This window comes from Scyliorhinus canicula, chromosome 6 (assembly GCF_902713615.1).
Source record: "Scyliorhinus canicula chromosome 6, sScyCan1.1, whole genome shotgun sequence".
Classification (NCBI taxonomy): domain Eukaryota; kingdom Metazoa; phylum Chordata; class Chondrichthyes; order Carcharhiniformes; family Scyliorhinidae; genus Scyliorhinus; species Scyliorhinus canicula.
In genome coordinates, this window is record NC_052151.1 from 75,178,793 (window position 1) to 75,204,169 (window position 25,377).

General features: G+C 43.7%; 1 protein-coding gene across 3 annotated transcripts; it reads left to right on the forward strand.

The window, feature by feature from the left end:
- On the forward strand, positions 1-24,449 carry coq3 (coenzyme Q3 methyltransferase). 3 transcript variants are annotated; one of them, XM_038799536.1, is made up of 6 exons: positions 1-482; positions 2,571-2,708; positions 5,271-5,370; positions 7,118-7,360; positions 15,551-15,713; positions 22,687-24,449. In XM_038799536.1, exons 1-6 carry the CDS (start codon positions 109-111, stop codon positions 22,896-22,898), a joined length of 1,230 nt encoding a protein of 409 aa, XP_038655464.1. In that variant the 5' UTR covers positions 1-108; the 3' UTR covers positions 22,899-24,449. The 3 variants fall into 3 exon arrangements, with proteins under 3 accessions (XP_038655464.1, XP_038655465.1, XP_038655466.1); XM_038799537.1 differs by having other exon boundaries at positions 8-482; positions 15,554-15,713; XM_038799538.1 differs by lacking the exons at positions 1-482; positions 2,571-2,708 and adding an exon at positions 2,728-2,874.
- Positions 24,450-25,377: the final 928 nt, after the last annotated feature.

The window sequence follows — 25,377 nt, forward strand, 5'->3', positions numbered from 1 at the left end:
AGAATCAAAATTCCCACTTATGGGATATTGATTTCCCACTTAATAGCCAAGTGCATCTGAAGTAATTAATGGCAAGAGTTTAAAGTGTCCTTAGCTCTCAGTCTGATAATGTGCTCCGCAAATTGTACAAGGGCTTCTGTGAATGAAACTGGATGGAGTTGTCAGGTGCACGCATTTCCGCCGGACTGCATTAACTGCTGCATCGAGAGTGATCAACAGCGAGCAGTAGCAGCAGCCTTGACAATGCGGTTGCTGTGCACTCCGGGGAGGAGTTCTCAGTCGGGGCGCCAGTTTGGGGTGCTGGGATGCGCTCTCCGGGCTGGGTTCTGTGACTGGAACGCAATGCTGGCACGGCCCGGATTCCGAACGCCAACAGCCACGAGTCTGCAGCCGTGCACTGTAGGCGGTGCCGCGGCCCCCGGAACAAGCAGCAGCCGCAGCCGCAGCGTACAGGCACGTCACAGCTGCAGGCATGCCAGCCGGTGAGAACTATTTCGTTGCCCGCTGCGTTGCGATGCACTGCAATTTCGCAAGGCATTTTTTAGAACGGTGGCAATTTTCGAGAGTGAATTTCAGTGAGATAATTAGTCATGGCCTCCCACAATAAAGGTTTGAGCAACTGCTTGCATATTTATATCGTGCCCTCGAGATGCTATTCCAAGTGCAAAGGCAAAAAATAACCGAACAGCTAATAGTGGGGAAATAGGAGCAATGTCAGAGTAGCAAGTTTTGAAGGAATGGCAAGACCTCCAAGAGAGAGTACAGGGAGCATTTTAGGGTAAAGAACCTTGTCACAAAGATAATTATGACGTGGAGATGTCGGCGTTGGACTGGGGTGAGCACAGTAAGAAGTCTCACAACACCAGGTTAAAGTCCAACAGGTTTGTTTCAAACACGAGCTTTCGGAGCACTGCTCCTTCCTCAGGTGAAATACCTCTCCATTCACCTGAGGAAGGAGCTGCGCTCCGAAAGCTCGTGTTTGAAACAAACCTGTTGGACTTTAACCTTGTGTTATCAGACTTCTTACAAAGATAATTATAATAGTTAAATAATTTCAAAGAAACTTAAAATAAAATTTGTTTTTGTCTAACAGCTTGCATTCACATATTTCCTTTCAGAAGATAAAACATACTGGTGCTTTTCACAAAAGTATTTTGAAACCAAATTTGACGTGGAGACGCTTTAGGTGATATTCAAACAGATAGCCAAAAGCTCCTATAATCAGAATGACAGAAGAAAGTTATTCAGCCCATCAAGCCCTTGCTGGCTCTCTGTAAAAGCGATTTGACTATTCCTACCCACACACCCTCTGTATTTTACCTTCAAATGCTGATCCAATTCTCTTTTGAAAAGCACAGTTGAACCTGCCTGCTCCATACTCTCGGCCAGGTCATAACCCCTCGTCCGGAAATTTTTTTTCTCTCACGTATCATCTTTGATTCTTTTGCCAATTGTCTTAAATTGTGTCCTTCCTCCAGCTCGGTTTGGCATCTTTCGCAGCATCAGGAGACTTTGGATTTAATTAATTATCTTTGAAGTGTAGTCACTGCTCTTTTGGGAAAGGTAGCTGGAGAATATGCAGTCCTTCTTTGGAACGATAAAATGGGATCTTTTCCATTCACCTGAACAGGTGAAGGAGCCTCAGTTTAGGATTTCTTCCGAGGGGCAGCAGCTGCAGTGCAGCACTGCCTCAGAACTGCACTGGAGCATCAGCCGATACCATATGCTGCAGTGGACATGAGCTCACAATTTTCTGACTTGAAATGAAAATGCCATCTCCCACCAAGAAAAACAGACACTTTTAAAAATCTCATATTCAGGATGGGAAACTGTCATTAGGCCCATATCTACCTGCTCCAGCTTCTAGCTGAGGAACCAACGACCTGACTCTTTTACAGCCCCTGCTACCTGCTGGAGCAAAATAAATGTTCTCTTCACCCAGTCATGGGTGATCAGGCAAGCACCTTTTCTGTTTCAAAAGGAAATACATTTAAGTTTATTAAATGAACAGCAATTCCTGGCTACAATTATATGTATGTATACAATAATTACCTTCAAGGGCAGCATGGTAGCATAGTGGTTATCACTGTTGCTTCACAGCTCCAGGGTCCCAGGTTCGATTCTGGCTTGGGTCACTGTCTGCACATTCTCCCTGTGTCTGCATGGGTTTCCTCCGGGAGCTCTGGTTTCCTCCCACAGTCCAAAGATACGCAGGTTAGGTGGATTGGCCGTGATAAATAGTGTCAAAAGAAAAATTGGGTTGGGTTACTGGGTTATAGGTTGGAGGGCTTAAGTAGGGTGCTCTTTCCAAGGGCCGGTGCAGACTTGATGGGCTGAATGATAATAATGTCATTCTCCTTGTGAAATACCACACGCTCTAAATTAATGATCTACTGGACTAAATTTAAAGGCAGTGGCTAGTAATTAGACGTAATGCTGACTCGAAAAGCTCCTTTTACAAAAAATCTATTAACAATATCTAACTTTAAATGTCACCTGATTAAAAAACATATGCTGTCCATCTTTGAAGAAGTTGTGAGATGCATTATTAACTATGATTTTCTCCTCAGGATGTACAGCACATCAAAGACAACCGTAGAACCTGGTGAAGTGAAGAAGTTTCAGGCGTTGTCACAAAAATGGTGGGATGGAAATGGCGAATTTGCAGCTCTACATGCTTTGAATGATCTCCGTGTTCCTTTTATCCGGTACAGTAACAATTCAGTTCGCCACATACGGTGAAAACATATTGGTTGATTTTAGAATTTGTGACATTTAGGAAACCAGAAACACTGTCCTGCAAATGTCTTATTATTTGATATTGGCGAAGAGAGGTACAGATTTGTCAATGAGTGCGCATTACTGCCATGCAAGGTAATAATCTGCTTCATTTATATCATCATATTTGTTGTTGGAAAATGTTTAGTTACGTGATTACAAATATGCTTTGTGTAATTTTTTTAATAATGGAAAGAAGAGAATGAGTAGTCAGGGTAGTAACCTCTTCTGGATGGGGGTGTGGTGGGGGTTATATGGGTGGGTGGGGGGTAGGGGGGGGTGTGTGGGGGGGGGGGGGGGGGGGGGGTTGGGGTACAGCAACCCTCACTGTGTGACCAGTGGAAGCACTGCTCAGGCCCAAGCAGTTGGAATGGTAGGGAAAACCTGGAGCCGCAGCAATAATTAGCGGACAGGCTGACACCTCATTACACTTATGATAATTGGACACACCTGTCTCTGGGAATTCACATGTGGCCTGGGAAGATCACAGCCCTGTCATTTTCTGCCGTAGATATCTAGATAGATTATATCTAGATTTCTTTCAGCTGTGACATGGCCTCGACTTCCTGCTGTGAAGCTGCCTTCTCTCACTTGCTGGGGTGTGGACACAATGGAGGATCCACACAACACTGGCAAAATCTGCTGTACTGCTACAATAATCATCATGAAACGATCCTTAATTAGTTTGTCTTCCTGCCACTCTTGGGAAGGGTGTTGTCATCACAGAGCCGTGTCTATGTCCGGAAAAAGTGCAGAGAATGCGGAAACCACACACCGGGGAGCCGGTCCAGTACTATTCTGTCCAATTTTCCAGGCTGCCCTCCGTGCTGGGAAAAGTCTGCCCAATATCTCTGTAACAGTTTTCAATGTGTAGTGTGAGGCTGTATCTGATTTCAGTTTGCTGGTTTCTACATAATTTATGGTTTATGCCTTATATGCGAGTGTTGCATAAACCCTAAGCATGCCCAGGACCTGAGCAATTGTGTCTTTATTGGTGTTAATGCAGGTCTACATCCAAAAGGGGAAGATGGGCTGGTTTAGCACACTGGGCTAAATCGCTGGCTTTTAAAGCAGACCGCAGGCCAGCAGCACGGTTCGATTCCCATACCAGCCTCCCCGAACAGGCGCCGGAATGTGGCGACTAGGGGCTTTTCACAGTAACTTCATTGAAGCCTACTCGTGACAATAAGCGATTTTCATTTCATTTTTCAAAAGGTTAATCTCTTTTTCCCTACCCTCAGATGAACCTCCTCCCAGCATGTTGTTTTTATTCAGTTCTGTAAATAAAGTGAAAGCAAAGAGTGAAGAATATGGATGAGGAATGAATGTGAAGAAGACCAAGATAACGCTGATAAGCAGAGACCTAACCCCAGAATTGAAAATTGAAGTAAATGGACAAGCCCTGGAAGAAGTGAAAAGATTTCCAATCCTTGGGCAGATTATCACAGATGAGGGGAGATGTGATAGATAGATCTGAAGGACAGCTGAGATAGCCAAGAGCAGCTTTGTGAGAATGAAAGATGTGTTAACATCAAAGAAACCAAACCTGAATCTTTGGAAAAGAAAGGCTGAGGCTCTACGTTTTGTCATCTATGTTATATGGCTTGGCGACGTGGACAGCAAACAAGAGGCTTTATAAACTGAATGTATTTGAGATGTTCCAAATATCTGAAACAGCCAGAAAAACTCATGAGCAAGGGGCTGGAAATGGCTGGAGAAAAGAGGAAATTAGTACATAACATCAAAGACAAACAGATACAATATTTCGATCACATAATTAGAGCAGGTGGGAGACAGTGACTGTTATTGGAGGGGAAGATCAATGGAAAATGGAGCAGGGAACAGAGGGGAAAATGGATCACAGAATGCACTTGAGTTATGCGGCATTTATAATGGTCATACGGGACACATGGAGGTGGAGATCCATAGCAGTCAATCTTCTGTGAAGAAGATGACATTAACCAACGAATAAACTTTAGATTTTTAAGCTACAGGACATGCATACCAGGCATCATATTTTTATCAATATTGTTCCAGTTTTATTAACTCTTCTATAATGTTCCAAAAGCATCCATTGGAGCAACTTATTGCTCCTATTTTATTATGCAGAATTTTAAAAAAGATCTGACCGATGATTCTATAATGTTCCAAAAGCATTTATCTGAGCAACTTATTGCTCCTATTTTATTATGGCAGATTTTTAAACAAAATCTGACTGATGATTTTAAATTCAAAGTGACAGCTAGTGCACCAACTTTTCATTGAACCACAATTTATTTATGTCTAAAACTAGTCAGTATTACTGGCATGTCCTCTAATTTTATAACCTGTATATCAGGACACATTTTGCCAAGGGAAGAAGATGCTTTCAGAATTAAACACAGTAAAATGAAGGCATCGCTTTCTTTCTCTTATCATGGCACTTTAATGACACTCTACAGAGAAATGTTCTGTATGGGTAATCATTTTTCTCTTTCTCTGATCTTTCCTAGAGATGCATTGTTGACATATAGTGAAAAACAGCAACTAGGATGCCCTCTCCATGGTTTCCGAATTTTAGATGTTGGCTGTGGAGGAGGGCTACTAAGTGAGGTACGATAAAGACTTGTGATAGTGATAAACCTATTCACTGTTTATGTACAGCATAGAGAATATCTTACAAACACCTGCGTCATTAAGGTACCACAGTAAACAAAAACCCATAGGTAGGGGCCTGGGAGAGTGTGTGATCGGAAAAGGCACTGCAGTTTAGATCGGGCTGTCCAAAGTGTTTCCACAAGAGGGGCCACATTTTACCTCGGGCATGAACCATGGCCCGCATTACTAAAGTGAAACATTTTTACATTCTGGCGGCATGGCCCCGCAGTGGTTAGCACTGCTGCCTCACGCCGCCAAGGATCCGGGTTCGATTCCGGCCCCGGGTCCGATTACGGCCCCGGGTCACTGTCCATGTGGAGTTTGCACATTCTCCCTGTGTCTGCGTAGGTTTCACCTCCACAACCCAAAGATGTGCAGGCTAGGCAGATTGGCCATGCTAAATTGCCTCTTAATTGGAACAGAAATGATTGGGTACTCTAAATTCATATAAAAAAAACATTTTCACATCCAAATGAAACATGATCCCTTTTCCAAAAACAGAAAAGCAAAATAATTGACTAATACTTACCTTTAATGTGAACACTGTGGACGAATGTCCTCATTTACGAGAGCAGATACATCTACATTATCTGGATAGTGGCATGTCAAAGCAGATGAGAAAGTGTTTTGTCACTCAGCAAAGAACTTACTCTTAATAACTTAAAAACTCTTAATCACATAAAAACTCTTTCTAGTTACCTCCTGCTTGCTGCCTCCAGCATGCCCTTTTGGTTTGCCAACACTTTTGCTCACTGCTTCCGTCTCTGACCTTCCTGCTCACTGTTTACCTCCCCGAGTTGCTTGCTGCTTCTCCCCCTTGCCGTCCCTCCCACTCGTCACTTCTCCCCCCCCCCCCCCCCCCCCCCCGACCTTCCCACTCGCCAGCTCCCTCTGTGACCCGCTTGCTGTCCTCCCACTCGTCGACCCACCTGTTCCCCTTTTTTTTTGCTGCTTCCCTGTCCTGAACTCTCACTATACAAAATCTTGCGGGTCGCACAAAAGCCTTTGGCTGGCTGTCAATTGGACAGCTGTGGACTAGATTTTTTTTAAACCACCAATTGGTCTGCCTCAAATATCGATCCAGTTCTCCAGTAAAAATGATCAGCCTCCTTAGACAGTCTGTTCCACGCGTTTATGATCATATTTATGAGGAATTTCAGTCTAAACTGGTTGTGCCTCTTTCCTAGTCATGAGTTTGGATTTTCTGTGGCACTTTTGAATGCATTAATTGGGTTCAACCTATTAATATTGGGCCTCACGGTAGCATGGTGGTTTGGGCCTCACGGTAGCATGGTGGTTAGCATCGATGCTTCACAGCGCCAGGGTCCCAGGTTCGATTCCCGGCTGGGTCACTGTCTGTGCGGAGTCTGCACGTTCTCCCCGTGTGTGCGTGGGTTTCCTCCGGGTGCTCCGGTTTCCTCCCACAGTCCAAAGATGTGCGGGTTAGGTGGATTGGCCATGCTAAATTGCCCGTAGTGTAAGGTTAATAGGGGGATTGTTGGGTTACGTGGGTTTAAGTAGGGTGATCATTGCTCGGCACAACATCGAGGGCCGAAGGGCCTGTTCTGTGTTGTACTGTTCTAAATTCTAATACTTATAAGAAAAATATTGTTTAGCTAAAAATATATAATCGCGATTTTATTTCAGATATAAAATGGTGATTTTCTCAAACTATTCAGACATTTGATACTTTTATTTTTAGCCTCTCGGTAGGCTTGGAGCAATGGTTACAGGAATTGATCCTTTGAAAGATAACATCAGAACGGCAGAGATGCACAAGTCATTTGATCCAGCCGTGCAGGAGCAAGTTCAGTATACTGCCTGCTCTCTGGAGGAAATGGCAGTGGAAGCAACTGGAATGTTTGATGCTGTTGTAGCCTCTGAAGTCGTGGAGCATGTTGCTGATGTGGAAACGTTTATCAGATACGCTGCCCAAATGTTAAAGGTAAGATTTTTTTAAAAATCCAAATTTATCTGTTCATTCCCAGGATGTGGGTTTCACGACAAGGACATCATTTATTGCCCATCCTTTATTGCTCTTGAGAAGGTGGTGGTGAGCTGCCTTCTTGAGCCACTGTCATCTGTGTGGTGTAAGACACCCTAGTTGAGTACAAGTAAAAAGGTTTGGCTCAAATTTTGATTTGTCTTTAATGGTTAAGACTTTTTCTTTCTTTTTACTTATAAATGTCTTATAGATTTGCAGTGTAGCTAAAAATAATGCAATGGTGAGAGTTGTTCATTGCTAGGCTGGTTTTTGTTTTAATGTAACACAATAAGGTTCAGCTCACTGTGCTGTTTAGCTTCCGCTGAAAGTGCAGGATGTGTAATTGACTTATTTTTGTCACCACATTGTGAAATAAGATAGTCACGGTGATCTATTTTCCTTATCTCAGGGCTATCAACTTAGGTAGGGAGGTGCAGGAATTTGATCCAGCAATTACTAAGGATTGGCAATATATTTCTAGGTTAGGATGGTGTGTGACTTGGAGGAAAACTTGGGGGTGGTGGTGTTCCCATTCATCTGTTGCTCATGTCCTTGATGTGGTAGAGCATGTCAGTTTGGGAGGTGCTGTCAAAGAAGGCTTGGTGCGGTCAGAAAACGCATCTGGTAGACAATGCATACTGTAGCCACGTAACAATAGTGGTGGCGGGAGTAATTATTTAAGGTGGTGGAAGGGTTACTGATCAACTATTTTTCCCTGGATTAAGTCAGGCTTCTTGAGTGTTGTTGGAGCTGCACTCCATATTCCAACAGATTCCTGATTTCTGTCTTTGAGATGGTGAATGTGCTTTTGGGAGTCATTCGCTGACCGCTGAAAGAATCTCCAGTATCTGCAAAGTGCAAGTTAGGATTGTGTTGTGTGCATTGAAATAACCTACAGTTCACTACCATACTGGACAGTATAGTCTGTTTGATCAATGTCCTGCCACTATACCAAGTATGCACTGTACTCCCAATGCACTGTGACATGTGATATGAGATAGACGAGTGTCGTGGTCATGTCGAATGCACATCTAGATTTTTTTTAAAGAATGCCACTTTACTTTTAAAAGTCTGCATGGAAAATGGATACTGTACCTTCAAAGAATGGGCTCTAGATAGTCAGGCGACAATTTCTGGTTTCTGTCCAGACAGAGAAAAACTTCATATTAAGCCTTATCTTTGGAAAGTTGTTAAAATCTAAATGGCCTTCCTTCCCAGATGTTGATGACCTCCTTCTCCAAGGGCTGTTAAACCTGCTGGTTCCAAGAAAATGGGATTTCAAATAACGATGTTAGCCTATTCATGGATGGGATGTTGATGGGATATCGTTAATTCCACATTGTGTTGTTACAACACCCTGGGCAGTTGTGCGGCCAGTTCCAGCCCACAGACTCTGGTGTCCCAACATAAGTGGATTAACCAGTAATTTGTGTATTTTCCTGAGATCTTTAACCTTTGATTTCTCCAATGAGTTGCAGGCAACATATTTATAAGTGAAACATTAACAAACTGTTTATTAACGGTTTATACTTTGGGGCTGGTTTAGCACACTGGGCTAAATCGCTGGCTTTTAAAGCAGACCAAGGCAGGCCAGCAGCACGGTTCAATTCCCGTACCAGCCTCCCCGAACAGGCGCTGGAATGTGGCAACTTGGGGCTTTTCACAGTAACTTCATTGTAGCTTACTCGTGATTATTATTTATAACAAGAGTAGGAGATGAACATACAATGGAAATAATGGACCAATGGTCTACCTATTCTCAAAACCCCATCCCACCCTCCATCCAGACACACGCAAGACAAACATACGGAAGAGGGTAGGGAAAGGATTAAAAATAACAGGGATTAAAAGGATATGAGAGATTTGAGGATCTTCGCTGCTGAGGTTGAGGTTCTTGTGGGCTGTGATCTCTTCAGAATGTGAGGTGTTGCAAACTATCGGTGACTTCAGATCTTGTAAGGACCAGCATCCATTAGAACTCCCAGACTGTAGGTCTTCCTCTGGGGAAATCGCCTTTCAGGTCTGTGCAGTTCTATCATGCGACCACCAGATGGACACTCAGTCTCCCTGAGATATTACTGGAGTTTTCTACCTGAGAGTTTTCAGCAGATTTTACATCCACTCTGCCATTTAACTGCTTGCCTTATCTCTGTGTAGAGATTCTGGCTATATCATGAAGAGAGTTCTCAGACTAGGCTTTTCCCAGCCGTTCAGGCAAAGAATTAAACTGTTACTGACCTGGAGGGAGAACCTGAATGCAGCTTTTCAAACCAGTAGTTCCCTTTACAGGTCTGGTTACTGCCTGCAGTCTTTTACATAGTCTTCTACTACATAGACCTTCTACAGGTCTGGCTGGGAGCCTCTTAAATCGCGTTGCAGAGAGAGTGCCTTAAAGCTAACTTGAGGCTTGGATCTTTCACAGAACTGACAAAATGGGGCTTGCTTCTCCTTTTGGCTGCTTGCCAGATCCATCAACAAGACATCATGGGCTATGCCATACAGCATACTGAATTAGAGGGGATCTGCCGGATCAGTCCACATGGTAGCTTGTAGCTGGCGGGGAGGGGGGGTTCAGCTCAAAAAGAAAAGTCAGTGATTTTTAAACCAGCCAGCAGGACAGGAATTAAACAAGAGATACTAACTAGATCAGGATTTAGATAGTACCTTACATTGTGATAATTACAACTGCCATCAACCCCTTGTGAGGACAATGGAATATGTCAATATTGATGTTAGAGGGCTAAAACTGGCTAGTGATAGCCAATACTCTATTAATTCACAAGGGCAGCACATTGAGTCAGTCAAAAAAAAAGTCATTGTACACTCAACACAAGATTGGATTCTGCCCTGAAATTAACCTGACAGTGGAGTGGGGCTAATTTGTTTTACCTGCAAGATTATATTTCTTTATCACTGAGACTGGACCACAATTTTGACTGAAAAGCCTCAAACATACAACCCCCGTTGTCGTCAGAGAACCAAGAGAGAATCTTTTAGGCCTGCAATGTTTCAACCACCATCTTGAGGACAGTTTAAGGAAGTGACTGTTTTGTGTACCCTTTAAGTAATTTAAGCATCTTTAAAAATCATATTTTCTTGTGTGTATATCTAGTATGTGTAAGGCGTGAATGTTTATTGTGGTTACTTTTCGTGTTATGAGAAATAAGTGTTTCTTTTGATTAAACAGTAAAAATGCCTGTTCTTTAAAGTCACAGCATTCAAGGGGTTAAAACGTTCCTTCACAACAATACATCTTGTTCTTTGGCACCTCCCAGTTCTGCAAGATCTATCACTGAGAAAAAAAAGAAAGAATGCCTTGCATTTATGCAGCACCCTTTAAGATTGCCAGATGCAGGGTAGCACGGTGGCCTAGTGGTTAGCACAACCGCCTCACGGCGCTGAGGTCCCAGGTTCGATCCCGGCTCTGGGTCACTGTCCGTGTGGAGTTTGCACGTTCTCCCCGTGTCTGCGTGGGTTTCGCCCCCACAACCCAAAAATGTGCAGTGTAGGTGGATTGGCCACGTTAAACTGCCCCTTAATTGGAAAAAATGAATTGGGTACTCTAAATTTATTTAAAAAAAACACTGAGTAGGCTGATTTTAATTGGATTAGAGGTGAAATTTTCGATCCGGTTACAAAATCTGGGGCTGGATTCCCCGCCTCGCCGTGCCGCATTTCTATTTTACCCCGGCGGCGGAATGCTCCGTTACCCTGGCCGGCCAATGGGGATTCCTATTGTGGGGCAGCCCCACGTCGTTGGGAAACCCCCGGGCTGTCGGCAAAATGGAACATCCCAACGGCGGAGAATCCAGCTCCTTATGTTTGAAGAAGCTATACATTAAAGAAATAGAAAGTAGGGACAGGCAAAAGGAATATGTCCAGGCATTGTGCCATTTTTGAATTAACGAGTGGGAAATAGTAGTTCCCTACTACTATCTGCACCCTTTTCTTGTGCAGTATAAATTGTTGTTCGATTTGAAATTTGACATTCTTGCATCTGTCCTGGGATGAAAAGCTGTAATAGCATTTTCGGTACTACGAATTAGAAAGTAATATCCACTTCTTCTTTCCAAAAGGATATGACAGGTAAGGTAGGTGAAGTTAAAGCTTGGATGAGTACTTGGAACTATGATGTTGTTGCCATTACAGAGACCTGGTTGAGGGAAGGATAGGATTGGCAGCTAAACGTTCCAGGATTTAGATGTTTCAGGCGGGATAGAGGGGGATGTAAAAGGGGTGGCGGAGTTGCGCAACCGGTGAGGGAGAATATCACAGCTGTACTGCAGGAGGACACCTCAGAGGGCAGCGAGGCTATATGGGTAGAGATCAGGGATAAGAAGGGTGCAGTCACAATGTTGGGGGTTTACTACAGGCCTCCCAACAGCCTGCGGGAGATAGAGGAGCAGATAGGTAGGCAGATTTTGGAAAGGAGTAAAAGCAACAGGGTTGTTGTGATGGGAGACTAATTCCCCCAATATTGACTGGGACTCACTTAGTGCTAGGGGCTTGGACGGGGCAGAGTTTGTAAGAAGCATCCAGGAGGGCTTCTTAAAACAATATGTAGATAGTCCAACGAGGGAAGGGCTGTACTGGACCTGGTATTGGGGAATGAGCCCAGCCAGGTGGGAGAAGTTTCAGTAGGGGGGCATTTTTGGAACTGTGATCACAATTCAGTAAGTTTTAAAGTGCTGATAGACAAGGATAAGAGTGGTCCTAGGGTGAATGTGCTAAATTGGGGGACGGCTAATTATAACATTAGGCGGGAACTGAGGAACCTAGATTGGGGGAAAATGTTGCGGGTAAATCAACAGCTGACATGTGGGAGGCTTTCAAATGTCAGTTGAAAGGAATTCAGGACCGGCATGTTCCTGTGAGGAAGAAGAATAAATACGGCAAATTTCAGGAACCTTGGATAACGAGAGATATTGTAGGTCTCGTCGAAAAGAGAAAGGGGTATTTGTCAGGGCTACACGTCTGGGAACAAAGCCTGTGTGGAATATAAGGAAAGTAGGAAGGAACTTAAGCAAGGAGTCAGGAGGGCTAAAAGGGGTCACGAAAAGTCATTGGCCAATAGGGTTAAGGAAAATCCCAAGGCTTTTTACACATACATAAAAAGCAAGAGAGTAGTCAGGGAAAGGTTTGGTCCACTGAAGGACAGGGGAGGGAATCTATGTGTGGAGCCAGAGGAAATGGGCGAGGTACTAAATGAATACTTTGCATCAGTATTCACCAAAGAAAAGGAATTGGTGGATGTTGAGTCTGGAGAATGGTGTGTAGATAGCCTGGGTCACATTGAGATCCAAAAAGACGAGGTGTTGGGCGTCTTGAAAAATATTAAGGTAGATAAGTCCCCAGGGCCTGATGGGATCTACCCCAGAATACTGAAGAAGGCAAGAGAGGAAATTGCTGAGGCCTTGACAGAAATCTTTGGATCCTCACTGTCTTCAGGTGATGTCCTGGGGGACTGGAGACTAGCCAATGTTGTTCCTTTGTTTAAGAAGGGTAGCAAGGATAATCAAGGGAATTACAGGCTGGTGAGCCTTGCATCAGTGGTAGGGAAATTATTAGAGATAATTCTTTGAGACAGGATCCGCTCCCATTTGGAAGCAAGTGGATGTATTGGCAAGAGGCAGCACGGTTTTGTGAAGGGGAGATCGTGTCTCACTAACTTGGTAGAGTTTTTTGAGGAGGTCACAAAAATGATTGATGCAGGTAAGGCAGTGGATGTTGTCTAAATGGACTTCAGTAAGGCCTTTGACATGGTCCCTCATGGCAGACTGGTACAAAAAGGTGAAGTCACACGGGATCAGAGGTGAGCTGGCAAGGTGGATACAGAACTGGCTGTCATAGAAGGCAGAAAGTTGCAATGGAAGGGTGCTTTTCTAATTGGACGGCTGTTACTAGTGGTGTTCCGCAGGGATTGTGCTGGGATCTTTGCTGTTCGTAGTATATATAAATGATTTGGAGGAAAATGTAACTGATCCGACTAGTACGTTTGTGGACGACACAAAGATTGGTGGAATTGCAGATAGCGATGAGGACTGTCAGAGAATACAGCAGGATTTAGATCGTTTGGAGACGTGTGAGGAGAGATGGCAGATGGAGTTTAATCTGGACTAATGTGAGGTAATGTATTTTGGAAGGTCTAATACAGGTAGGGAATATACAGTGAATGGTAGAACCCTCAACAGTATTGACAGTCAGCGAGATCTAGGTGTACAGGTCCACAGGTCACTGAAAGGGGCAACACAGGTGGAGAAGGTAGTCAAGAAAGCATACGGCATGCTTGCCTTCATTGGCCGGGGCATTGAGTATAAAAATTGGCAGGTCATGTTGCAGCTGTACCTTAGTTAGGCCACACTTGGAGTATAGTGTTCAATTCTGGTCGCCACACTACCAGAAGGATGCGGAGGCTTTAGAGAGGGTACAGAAAAGATTTACCAGGATGTTGCCTGGTATGGAGGGCATTAGCTATGAGGAGAGGTTGAATAAATTTGGTTTGTTCTCACTGGAACAACGGAGGTTGAGGTGCGACCTGATAGAGGTCTACAAAATTATGAGAGGCATAGACAGGGTGGATAGTCAGAGACTTTTTCCCAGGGTAGAGGGGTCAATTACTAGGGAGCATAGGTTTAAGTTACGAGGGGCAAGGTTTAGAAGAGATGTACGAGGCACGTTTTTTACACAGAGGGTAGTGGGTGCCTGGAACTGGCTGCCGGAGGAGGTGGTGGAAGCAGGGACGATAGTTACGTTTAACGGGCATCTTGACAAATAGGATGGAAATAGAGGGATACAGACACCAGTGGACAAGATTTTAGTTTGGACGGGCAGCGTGGTCGGCGCAGGGTTAGCGATCCGAAGGGCCTGTTCCTGTGCTGTACTTTCTTTGTTCTTTGTATGAATGGTTTTGACCTCAGCTTTAAAATGGAACCTTTCACATAATTTTCCCCAAAACTATCCATTTGGTTCTCTAGGCAGCAGCTGATTTCCTCATTACGTATGATTAAAGTGTTGGCTAGTGTAGACTTGAGAGATGAACAGACACTTCCAACACTGATGAAGGCTCAACTCAATTTTATTAACTACTTTTAACTAACTAACACATGATGACTGTGGGTCTAAATGATGCTAACTTAAACTAGAGACCTAAGCCTTGTCCGAACCAGTTGATTCTCTCAGCACGTGTTGTAAGTCTGTGCTGGGCTGGATGAGTTCTTGTTACACTGAGAGGCAGCACCCAGAATGAGCGGGAACCGTGGTGCCCTCTGCCTTTATAGTGTCTTTATTCTAACTGGTGGTTGGCTGCGGTGTTTATACATGTTTATTGGTCCCTGTGTATGTCCATCAGTGTGTGTCTGCACTATGATATACAGGTGTATATTATGACATTGATCACATGGAAAAACCTGACAGAAAATATCATTATGTATCATATAATACTATATATACAAAAGGGTATACATATTTGAAGGGTACTATATATGCTTATGTATGTCGTATTTAAAACAGAGATCTGCATTATTGCTGTAGCATATAGTTGAATGAGGATAATGGTAGTCCATTTGTGCATCTTATGGTGAGCCCTGCTTCTTGTAAGCCTCAGGTGCCTAACAATGGTTCGTATCTGCACAGACTGATTACCTAACGGGGTGGAGGGGTTTGTAGGCAACTTAGCCCTGTATAACAGACTTAATGTTCTTATGACCTTCCATCTGGGGATTTGTACATGAGACAGAGGCATCACAGACAATGTTGCTGAACAACCTGGTCCTCAAATGGAACTTGCCTGTCAATATTTGGCCACATAGCTCCAGTTAACATTGCAGGTTAATGTTCTCCTTGAATGTTTGCCTTGATCCTCTCGGGTAAGTTATGTGGTTCTAACTGATTCTGCTGTGCACACTTGACACCATCGAAACAACCTGCCCTCGAACTCTCTCGGCCGATACGTGGGATGTGTTCCTGCAAAAGTATGTACCCAATCTTGGAAAAACAGAAAGGTGATTTCTGGGTAGTTTGAACTGGAAGTCACTGGGTTTCTACATGTCAGATGTTCAGCAGACCAGAAAAAAATATTATTAAGCTGATTTATGTTAGTGTGGTGGGCAGCTTGCAACTGCAAATAACTGAAATCAGTTATTCCTTCTTAAGCAGCCTGGAGGATCACTGTTCCTAACAACAATTAACAAAACGTTCCTGTCCTACGTGCTGGCAATTGTTACAGCTGAGAAGATATTAAGAATTGTACCAAATGGGACACATGAATGGGAAAGGTTCATCAGTCCGGACGAGTTGGAGAGACTTCTAGTGTCCAGTGAGTAATATGGATTTTTATCTCTTAGTTTTTCAAAGATACATTTTGTACATAGGAAACAGGACAATATGTATTTTACCCTTGAATTTATTCAGAGCTAAATATGCTTTAATTTGTGAATGTTGTTTTAACAGTTAGGTAAGTCAAATTCTTCATTTATTATCACTGAACTAGTTACCCAGGACAGCTTGAATGGATTAGTTAAATATTTTTGGAAATGAAAGCAGTTTTATTTTGAATAAAGGTGAAAGATTGTAAGTGATCTATGTGAATGGTAAATAAGAATTTTTTAATATAAATTTAGAGTACCCAATTATTTTTATTTCCAATTAAGGGGCAATTTAACGCACATCTTTGGGTTGTGGGTATGAAACCCATGCAGACACGGGGAAAATGTGCAAACTCCACACAGGTGGTGACCCGGGCCAGGATTGAATCCGGGTCCTCAGCGCCTTAGGCAGCAGTGCTAACCACTGCGCCACTGTGCAGCCCTTGAATGATAAAAATAAACTTGTGCAGAGCATGGACTGCAGGATCTATGCTATGACAATTAATCTTATTGCGACCTAAGAGCAAGAAAACTATACCGCTATTTACCGCAAATGTGAAAATATTAATAACAAAATAAACCTTAATTTCTTTTCTTTCTCTTTCCAAAAAAACCTTTTTACTTTGCACTTCCTTAGTTCAGGCAGATGAAAAAACCTGATATCCTGGCACTGATATTTTTAAGCCAAGCTCTGGGTAATGAATGATATACCTCATCTGATCTTTCCCTCCTTCTGCTCTCCCACCCTCCCTTCCTGTTCTGCCACATCTCCATCCAGCCCTTGCCTGGTTGCACCGTGGCCAGAATTGCAATAATTTATTTACATAACTGCAGAAAGGCACATGTGATATGCTTGTCTGAGCCTCTGATGAACAAATAAGATCCTTAGGGTAGTGTCCAACCATCTTCAGCTGTTTCATCAATGACTTTCCTTCCACCATAAGGTCAGAAGTGGGCATGTTCGCCGATGACTGCACAATATTCAACACCATTCACGACGCTTCAGATTCTGAAACAGTCCATATCCAAATGCAGCAGGACCTGGACAATACCAGGCTTGGGCTGACAAGTGGCAAGTAACATTCATGCCACTGAAGTGCCAGCAATAACCATAGAACATAGAACATTACAGCGCAGTACGGGCCTTTCGGCCCTCGATGTTGCGCCGACCCGTGAAACCATCTGAAGCCTATCTGACCTACACTATTCCATTTTCATCCATATGTCTATCCAGTGACCACTGAAATGCCCTTACAGTTGGCGAGTCTACTACTGTTGCAGGCAGGGCGTTCCACACCCCTACTACTCTCTGAGTAAAGAAACTGCCTCTGACATCTGTCCTATATCTATCACCCCTCAATTTAAAGCTATGTCCCCTCTTGTTGGTCATCACCATCCGAGGAAAAAGACTCTCACTGTCCACCCTATCTAACCCTCTGACTATCTTATATATCTCTATTAAGTCACCTCTCAGCCTTCTCCTCGCTAACGAAAACAACCTCTAGTCCCTGAGCCTTTCCTCGTAAGACCTTCCCTCCATACCAGGCAACATCCTAGTAAATCTCCTCTGAACCCTTTCCAAAGCTTCCACATCCTTCCTATAATGTGGTGACCAGAACTGCACGCAGTACTCCAGGTGCGGCCGCACCAGAGTTTTGTACAGCTGCAGCATGACCTCGTGGCTCCGAAACTCAATCCCCCTACTGATAAAGGCTAGCACACCATATGCCTTCTTAACAGCCCTATTAACCTGGGTGGCAGCTTTCAGGGATTTATGTACCTGGATGCCGAGATCTCTCTGTTCATCTACACTACCAAGGATCTTGCCATTAGCCCAGTACTCTGCATTCCTGTTACTCCTTCCAAAGTGAACCAACTCACACTTTTCCACATTAAACTCCATCTGCCACCTCTCAGCCCAGCTCTGCAGCTTATCTATGTCCCTCTGTAACCTATAACATCCTTCAGCACTATCCACAACTCCACCGACCTTCGTGTCATCTGCAAATTTACTAACCTATCCTTCTACATCCTCTTCCAGGTCATTTATAAAAATGACAAACAGCAGTGGCCCCAAAACAGATCCTTGCGGTACACCACTAGTAACTGAACACCAGGATGAACATTTGCCATCAACCACCACCCTCTGTCTTCTTTCAGCTAGCCAATTACTGATCCAAACCGCTAAATCACCTTCAATCCCATACTTCCGTATTTTCTGTAATAGCCTACCGTGGGGAACCTTATCAAATGCCTTACTGAAATCCATATACACCACATCAACCGCTTTACCCTCATCCACCTGTTTGGTCACCTTCTCAAAAAACTCAATAAGGTTTGTGAGGCATGACCTACCCTTCACAAAACTGTGTTGAGTATCGCTAATCACCTTGTTCTTTTCAAGATGATTATAAACCCTATCTCTTATAACCTTTTCCAACATTTTACCCACAACCGAAGTAAGGCTCACAGGTCTATAATTACCAGGGTTGTCTCTACTCCCCTTCTTGAACAAGGGGACAACATTTGCTATCCTCCAGTCTTCCGGCACTTTTCCTGTCGACAAAGACAACATAAAGATCAAGGACAAAGGCTCTGCAATCTCCTCCCTGGCTTCCCAGAGAATCCTAGGATAAATCCCATCTGGGCCAGGGGACTTATCTATTTTTACACTTTCCAAAATTGCTAACACCTCCTCCTTGTGAACCTCAATCCCATCTAGCCTGGTCGACTGTACCTGAGTATTCTCCTCGACAACATTGTCTTTCTCCAGTGTAAACACTGACGAAAAATATCCATTTAACGCTTCCCCTATCTCCTCTGATTCCACACACAACTTTCCACTACTATCCTTGATTGGCCCTAATCTTACTCTAGTCATTCTTTTGTTCCTGATATACCTATAGAAAGCCTTAGGGTTTTCCTTGATCCTATCCACCAACGACTTTTTGTGTCCTCTCCTCGCTCTTCTTAACTCTCTCTTTAGGTCCTTCCTGGCTAACTTGTAACTCTCAAGTGCCCTAACTGAGCCTTCATGTCTCATCGTAACATAAGCCTTCTTCTTCCTCCTGACAAGTGCTTCAACTTCCTTAGTAAACCACAGTTCCCTTGCTCGACAACTTCCTCCCTGCCTGACCGGTACATACTTATCAAGGACACGCAGTAGCTGTTCCTTGAAAAAGCTCCACATTTCGATTGTACCCATCCTTCCCCATCCTATACATCCTAAATCTTGCCGAATAGCATAATAATTGCCTTTCCCCCAGCTATAATTCTTGCCTTGCGATATATACCTATCCCTGCCCATCGCTAAAGTAAACATAACCGAATTATGATCACTATCACCAAAGTGCTCACCTACGTCTAAATCTAACACCTGGCCGGGTTCATTACCCAGTACCAAATCCAATGTGGCATCGCCCCTTGTTGGCCTCTCTACATACTGTGTCAGAAAACCCTCCTGCACACACTGCACAAAAACTGACCCATCTATAGTACTCAAACTATAGTATTTCCAGTCAATATTTGGAAAGTTAAAGTCCCCCATAACAACTACCCTGTTACACTCGCTCCTGTCGAGAATCATCTTTGCAATCCTTTCCTCTACATCTCTGGAACTATTCGGAGGTCTATAGACAACTCCCAACAGGGTGACCTCTCCTCTTCTGTTCCTAACCTCGGCCCATACTACCTCAGTAGACGAGTCCTCAAACGTCCTTTCTGCCGCCGTAATACTTTCCTTGATTAACAATGCCACCCCCCCCCCCCCCCCCCCCCCCCCACCTTTTACCATCTTCTCTGTTCTTACAGAAACATCTAAAACCTGGAACCTGCAACAACCATTCCTGTCCCTGCTCTACCCATGTCTCCAAAATCGCCACAACATCGAGATCCCAGGTACCAACCCATGCTACAAGCTCACCCACCTTATTCCGGATGCTCCTGGCGTTGAAGTAGACACACTTCAAACCAGTATCTTGCTTGCCAGTGCCCTCTTTCGAACTTTTAACCCTATCCCTGACCTCACTACTCTCAACATCCTGTACACTGGGACTACAATTTAGGTTCCCATCCCCCTGCTGAATTAGTTTAAACCCCCCCCCGAAGAGCACTAGCAAATCTCCCCCCCCAGGATATTGGTACCCCTCTGGTTCAGGTGAAGACCATCCTGTTTGTAGAGGTCCCACCTACCCCAGAATGAGCCCCAATTATCCAGGAAACCAAAACCCTCCCTCCTGCACCATCCCTGTAGCCACGTGTTCAACTCCTCTCTCTCCTTATTTCTCACTTCGCTAGCACGTGGCACGGGTAACAACCCAGTGATAACAACTCTGTTTGTTCTAGCTCTCAGCTTCCACCCTAGCTCCCTGAATTTCTGTCTCAAATCCCCATCTCTCTTCCTACCTATGTCGTTGGTACCTATGTGGACCACGACTTGGGGCTGCTCCCCCTTAAGGATCCCAAAAACAAGATCAGCGACATCACAAACCCTGGCACCTGGGAGGCAACACACCAACCGTGAGTCTCTTTCGTTCCCACAGAACTTCCTGTCTGTTCCTCTAACTGTGGAGTCCCCAATGACAAGTGCTCTGTTCCTCTTCTCCCTTCCCTCTGAGCAACAGGGACAGACTCTGTGCCACAGACCTGTGCCCCATTGCTTACCCCTGGTAAGCCCCCCCCCCCCCCAACAGTATCCAAAATTGTATACTTGTTGTATACCTGCACTGCCTGCCGGTTCCCTCTCGTTCCCCTGACGGTAACCCATCTACCTTCTTCTTTTACCTGAGGTGTGACTACCTCCCTATAACTCCTCTCTCTAACCCCCTCCGCCTCCTGAATGATCCGAAGTTCCTCCAGCTCCAGGTCCCTAACGCGGTTCTCGAGGAGCTGGAGCTGGGTGCACTTCCCGCAGATGTAGCCAGCAGGGACACTCGAGGTGACCCTTTCCTCCCACATTCTGCAGGAGGAACATTCAACAGCCCTAACCTCCATTCCCACTGAACTAACTTCCCAACTACTGAAAACGAAAAAAAAAATAGAAAACAAAACTTGTTAGTTTAGCAATCTGACGGACAGAACTTTTTTTTTTGGTTAGAGGAGGAGGATGGGTGGGAGACACTACGTAAGTAGTGTTTCGGGTAAAGCTGTCACTCAAGAACAGCCCCTTCACAAACCACCTTCAACTTACGCTGACCGCACTGCACGTATGCAAATCTCCCCGGAACATCCAATCAGAAACTCTGCTCTGCTGCCCTCTGCTGGATGCTTGCCTTCACTCGAACTCCTCGGGTCACTTGCGCAGGTACACCTTCAACTTACGCTGACCGCACTGCACGTATGCAAATCTCCCCGGAACAGCCAATCAGAAGCTCTGCTCTGCTGCCCTCTGCTGGATCATCTTCAACAATAGATAATCTAACCATTGTCCCTTGACATTCAATGGCATTACCATCACTGAATCCCCCACTAACAACATCCTAAGGATTACCGTTGACCAGAAACTGAACCGGACTAGCCATTTAAATACTGTGGCTACAAGAACAGGTCAGAGGCTAGGGATCCTGCAGCAGGTAACTCGCCTCCGGACTCCCCAAAGCCTGGTTTAGCACACTGGGCTAAATCGCTGACTTTTAAAGCAGACCAAGACATGCCAGCAGCACGGTTCACTTCCCGTACCAGCCTCCCCGAACTGGCGCCGGAATGTGGCGACTAGGGGCTTTTCACAGTAACTTCATTGAAGCCTACTTGTGACAATAAGCGATTTCCATTCCATCTACAAGGCACAGGTCATGTGTGTGACAGAATGCCCTACATTTGCCTGGATGAGTGCAGCTCCAACAACACTCAAGACACCATCAGGAACGAGGCAACCTGCTTGGTTGGTACCCCTTTCTAAAACACTTGACCCCGCCACTAAACAATGACAGCAGCAAGCACCTTCTACAAGACGCACTGCAGGAACTCACCCATGCTCCTAAGGCAGCACATTCCAAACCCAAGACTGCTACTATCTAGAAGGAGAAGGGTTGCAGATACATGGGAACATCAGTACCTGGAATTTCACTCCAAGCCACCCATCATCCTAACTTGAAAATATATCGCCGTTCCTTTACTGTCGCTGGGCGAAAATCCTGGGACTCCTTCCCTAACAGAAAGCAGCTTGCCACCACTTTCTCAATGGAAATTATGGAAATGAAATGAAATGAAAATCGCTTATTGTCACAAGTAGGCTTCAAATGAAGTTACTGCGAAAAGCCCCTATTCGTCACATTCCGGCTCCTCTCCGGGGAGGCTGGTACGGGAATTTAATCGTGCTGCTGGCCTGCCTTGGTCTACTTTCAAAGCCAGCGATTTAGCCCTGTGCTAAACCAGTCACTGCGGATGGGAAATAAGTTATGATTTAGCCAGCAATGCCCGCATCCTATGAATGAATTTTAAAAAAGCTTGTTCTCCTCCACTATTTGTGCTGATTATCTGAATTCTTGGGTAGGAGATTAATTTTGCTGAGCTTTAAGGATGTTGGACAAACACTTGGAACTTGTGACAAATCAACTGAAAAACTGCTGAAAAATAATGATAACCAGTAAAATCTGGCAGGCCATTTTTGCATTAATGAGATGTAAAAGAAAATTCTTTAGATAAAATCACCCCTGACTAAAATGGGGGAGCCCGTCTTTGCTGTTCTATTCTTCATGCACGATCTCCCTCAACTGTTTGACAATATGAATAATACATTGATATTTTATGGAAAATATCAATTACATCTTATGTTCATTGTTGGAAGAAATAAATAGTAGTTCAACATTTTTTATATTTTGTTAAAGTGAAGACATAGCAGAGCTTTTTCTTTTGAAGGAACAAATCAATAAATCAGATGTTTTTTTCTTTAAATGCTTTCTTTGTTTTTCCTTTTATGCTTTTCAGGTGGGTTCACAGTTGAGACTATCAATGGAATGGTGTATAATCCTCTATTTGGTTCCTGGAGTTGGAGTAGTAATGTTGATGTAAATTACGCACTGCACGCGGTAAAAAATAAAATTGAAGAGCAATCGGATTTCACTTCAGAAACAGGTGACAGGTGCGACAATGGCATCAATCAGTCCGAATCCAGTGCTCGCTCCACAGTCACGTTGTAGGAAAGCGAGCTATTTAATCCAGCACTCCTACAAAAATGCTGCCGTATTAATATAAACGGATTGATCAGACCGATTATGCTTGATGGATAGCTGCCTCATCAAGGGTGGGCAAACATTTGAATCTGGAAAACAAAATTGTAAGCAGACAACAAACCGTGCATTTTATCAAACAATTTACTTAAAATCTCTCGCTTACCTGTTCACTCTTATTCCTCCTCCTCCTCAGTCAGCATTGTTTTTCTCCCATCATAATGATGATTGTAAGGTTTCTTTTAATTTTTGGAAATTTTGAATTGATTTTTGTGCGCCCAGTTTGAAGCTGGCAATGGCACCATTGCAGAATTTTGTTCTATAAAGTGAACAATGTTTACTGGGCCACATTTGCCATTTAACCCAGTGACTTCTTTAAAAAAAAACCTGTGGAATTAGTAACAAAGTCTTTCTTTCCAGGAGTTGTGTTCATTATTTCTGAATATATCTGCATGACATATCACCCTTCCAGTCCATGGGAACAAGCCCTGACCTCTAACTCTAACAAAGTTGCTAAAGATACAGACACAAATGTGGGTGGGTGTCATCTGGACTGGCAGCCCTATGTTTTGAAGCTCCTAGTTCCATCTAACTGATCATTTTATCTCAGCTATTTTAACATTTGCAATTTTCAAGTTGACAGTGTGACTCATTCTTTGTAATTGAATTTCATCTACAGTAGTGATGTCTGATGCAAAGTAATCATTTCAGACATTTTACTATATACCCCGAGAGTCCATTTAAATTGGTCCTGATGAATCCTTCAATAGTCCTATGCATCTTTAATGGCGATCTGACTTCTGATATAGCCAAAAAACCTTTTACCATTGTGACTACAGCTGTCCACAATCTTCTTCTCCATTGACCTTTTAGTTGCAATGGTTACAGTCTTTCTTGCTTCTAATCATGCACAATACTTGTCTCTGTTCTCCCGTGAATTATTTTCTTCAAGACTATAGAAGCATTTTTGTTTGAGTCTAATTTGTCCTTCTGCCAAATTTCATTTTTGCTTCTCACTGTAAGTTCAGCATACCATTTCATAAGGAAAATGCTTTGTTAACTGCTGAACTTTGTAATTGCACCGATATGCTCATTTAGTTCTGTATCATTTTGATGTGTTAAAATATCACAGCATTGCCTGTAAATGGATTAACTATAAAGCACCAAGTGCTATGCTAGTACAGTCTTCCTTATGCCCCACATGAAGTGGCTGTTGCCTGCGACACTCTAGCAGAATTCAACTATTACAGTTCCGATGAAAGGTCATTGACCTGAAATGTTGGCTCTGTTTCTCTCCTTGTGTTGACAGCATTTACTGTTTTTATCTCCGGTCTCCCACATCTGCAGTATTTTATTTTGATTCCCTACACAGATATCATGTCTGCTTGCATAGGAACCAGGAGTCGTCCATTTAACCCTTTGAGCCTGAATCGTTGCTAGATTAGATCATGGTTGATCTGTACTTCCAACTCCATTTGCTCTGCTTTGCACCATATCCCTGGTTATCCAAACCTAAAAAAAGAAATCTATTGACCTCAGTCTTTGTCTGGTTGCAAGGACCACACTGCACATTTGAGCTCTGTTGACATCTGAAAAGTCATCCCGGAATCATTACAACTTTTCATATAAGGCTGATATGATTGAGTGCCACAGGATGAACAAATCATGAGAATGCCATGGGAAGACACGCATGATTCTATACTTGTAGTCACTGTTCAATTTTACATTGACAGCATGGAAAGCCTTGCCCACCTTTCAAACTTCCTGTAGCACATCTTTGAGGAGCATTGTGCAATCTGTACAAAATTGGATTTTATCATTCATTTCTGTATTGCCAATAATCTTTAATTTGCTGCAGTTCTGGAGTGAACATTGTTTTTTGAAGCAGGTGTAATTAGAGATTAGGCTATTGTGTGCTCTCTGCTTCTGTTCAAGCAACATTCGATCATTCTCAACAAATCAAAAACCAATTGACTGTGACTTTGTACAATGCGTCATACAACATCCTTCACTCACTGCATCACTAGAATTAAGCTGTGCAATAATGATCCAGTAGTTTGGTGCCAGGGACCTACAAGTGTGTCACATCCACAACACTTTGAAGAAGTTCTGTAGCAATGTGACTGACCTGATAGAAGTAGCCGGGATCATTTGATACAATGGTTTGTCCAACTTTTTGGCGTGTATATGATTCGGGTAATTCTTATTTCTGAAAAGCACATATTGATGCAATCAGTCAGATGCAACTCTTTAGATTAAGGATTCAAAGAACAAAGAAATGTACAGCACAGGAACAGGCCCCATGTCCCTCCAAGCTTTCACCAACCATGCTGCCCGTCTGAAATAAACCCCCTACCCTTCCGGGGACCATATCCCTCAAATCCCACCCTATTCATGTATTTGTTAAGACACCCCTTAAAAGTCACTATCGTATCTGCTTCCACTACCT

What these genes read in the sequence shown, in the direction of transcription:
- coq3 (XM_038799536.1), top strand. Translation starts at nt 109, where the DNA reads ATGTGCTCCGCAAATTGTACAAGGGCTTCTGTGAATGAAACTGGATGG. An exon ending in AGCTGCAGGCATGCCAGCCG is followed by an intron (nt 483 to 2,570) that starts GTGAGAACTATT and finishes TTTTCTCCTCAG; the next exon opens with GATGTACAGCACATCAAAGA. An exon ending in GAGGAGGGCTACTAAGTGAG is followed by an intron (nt 5,371 to 7,117) that starts GTACGATAAAGA and finishes TTTTATTTTTAG; the next exon opens with CCTCTCGGTAGGCTTGGAGC.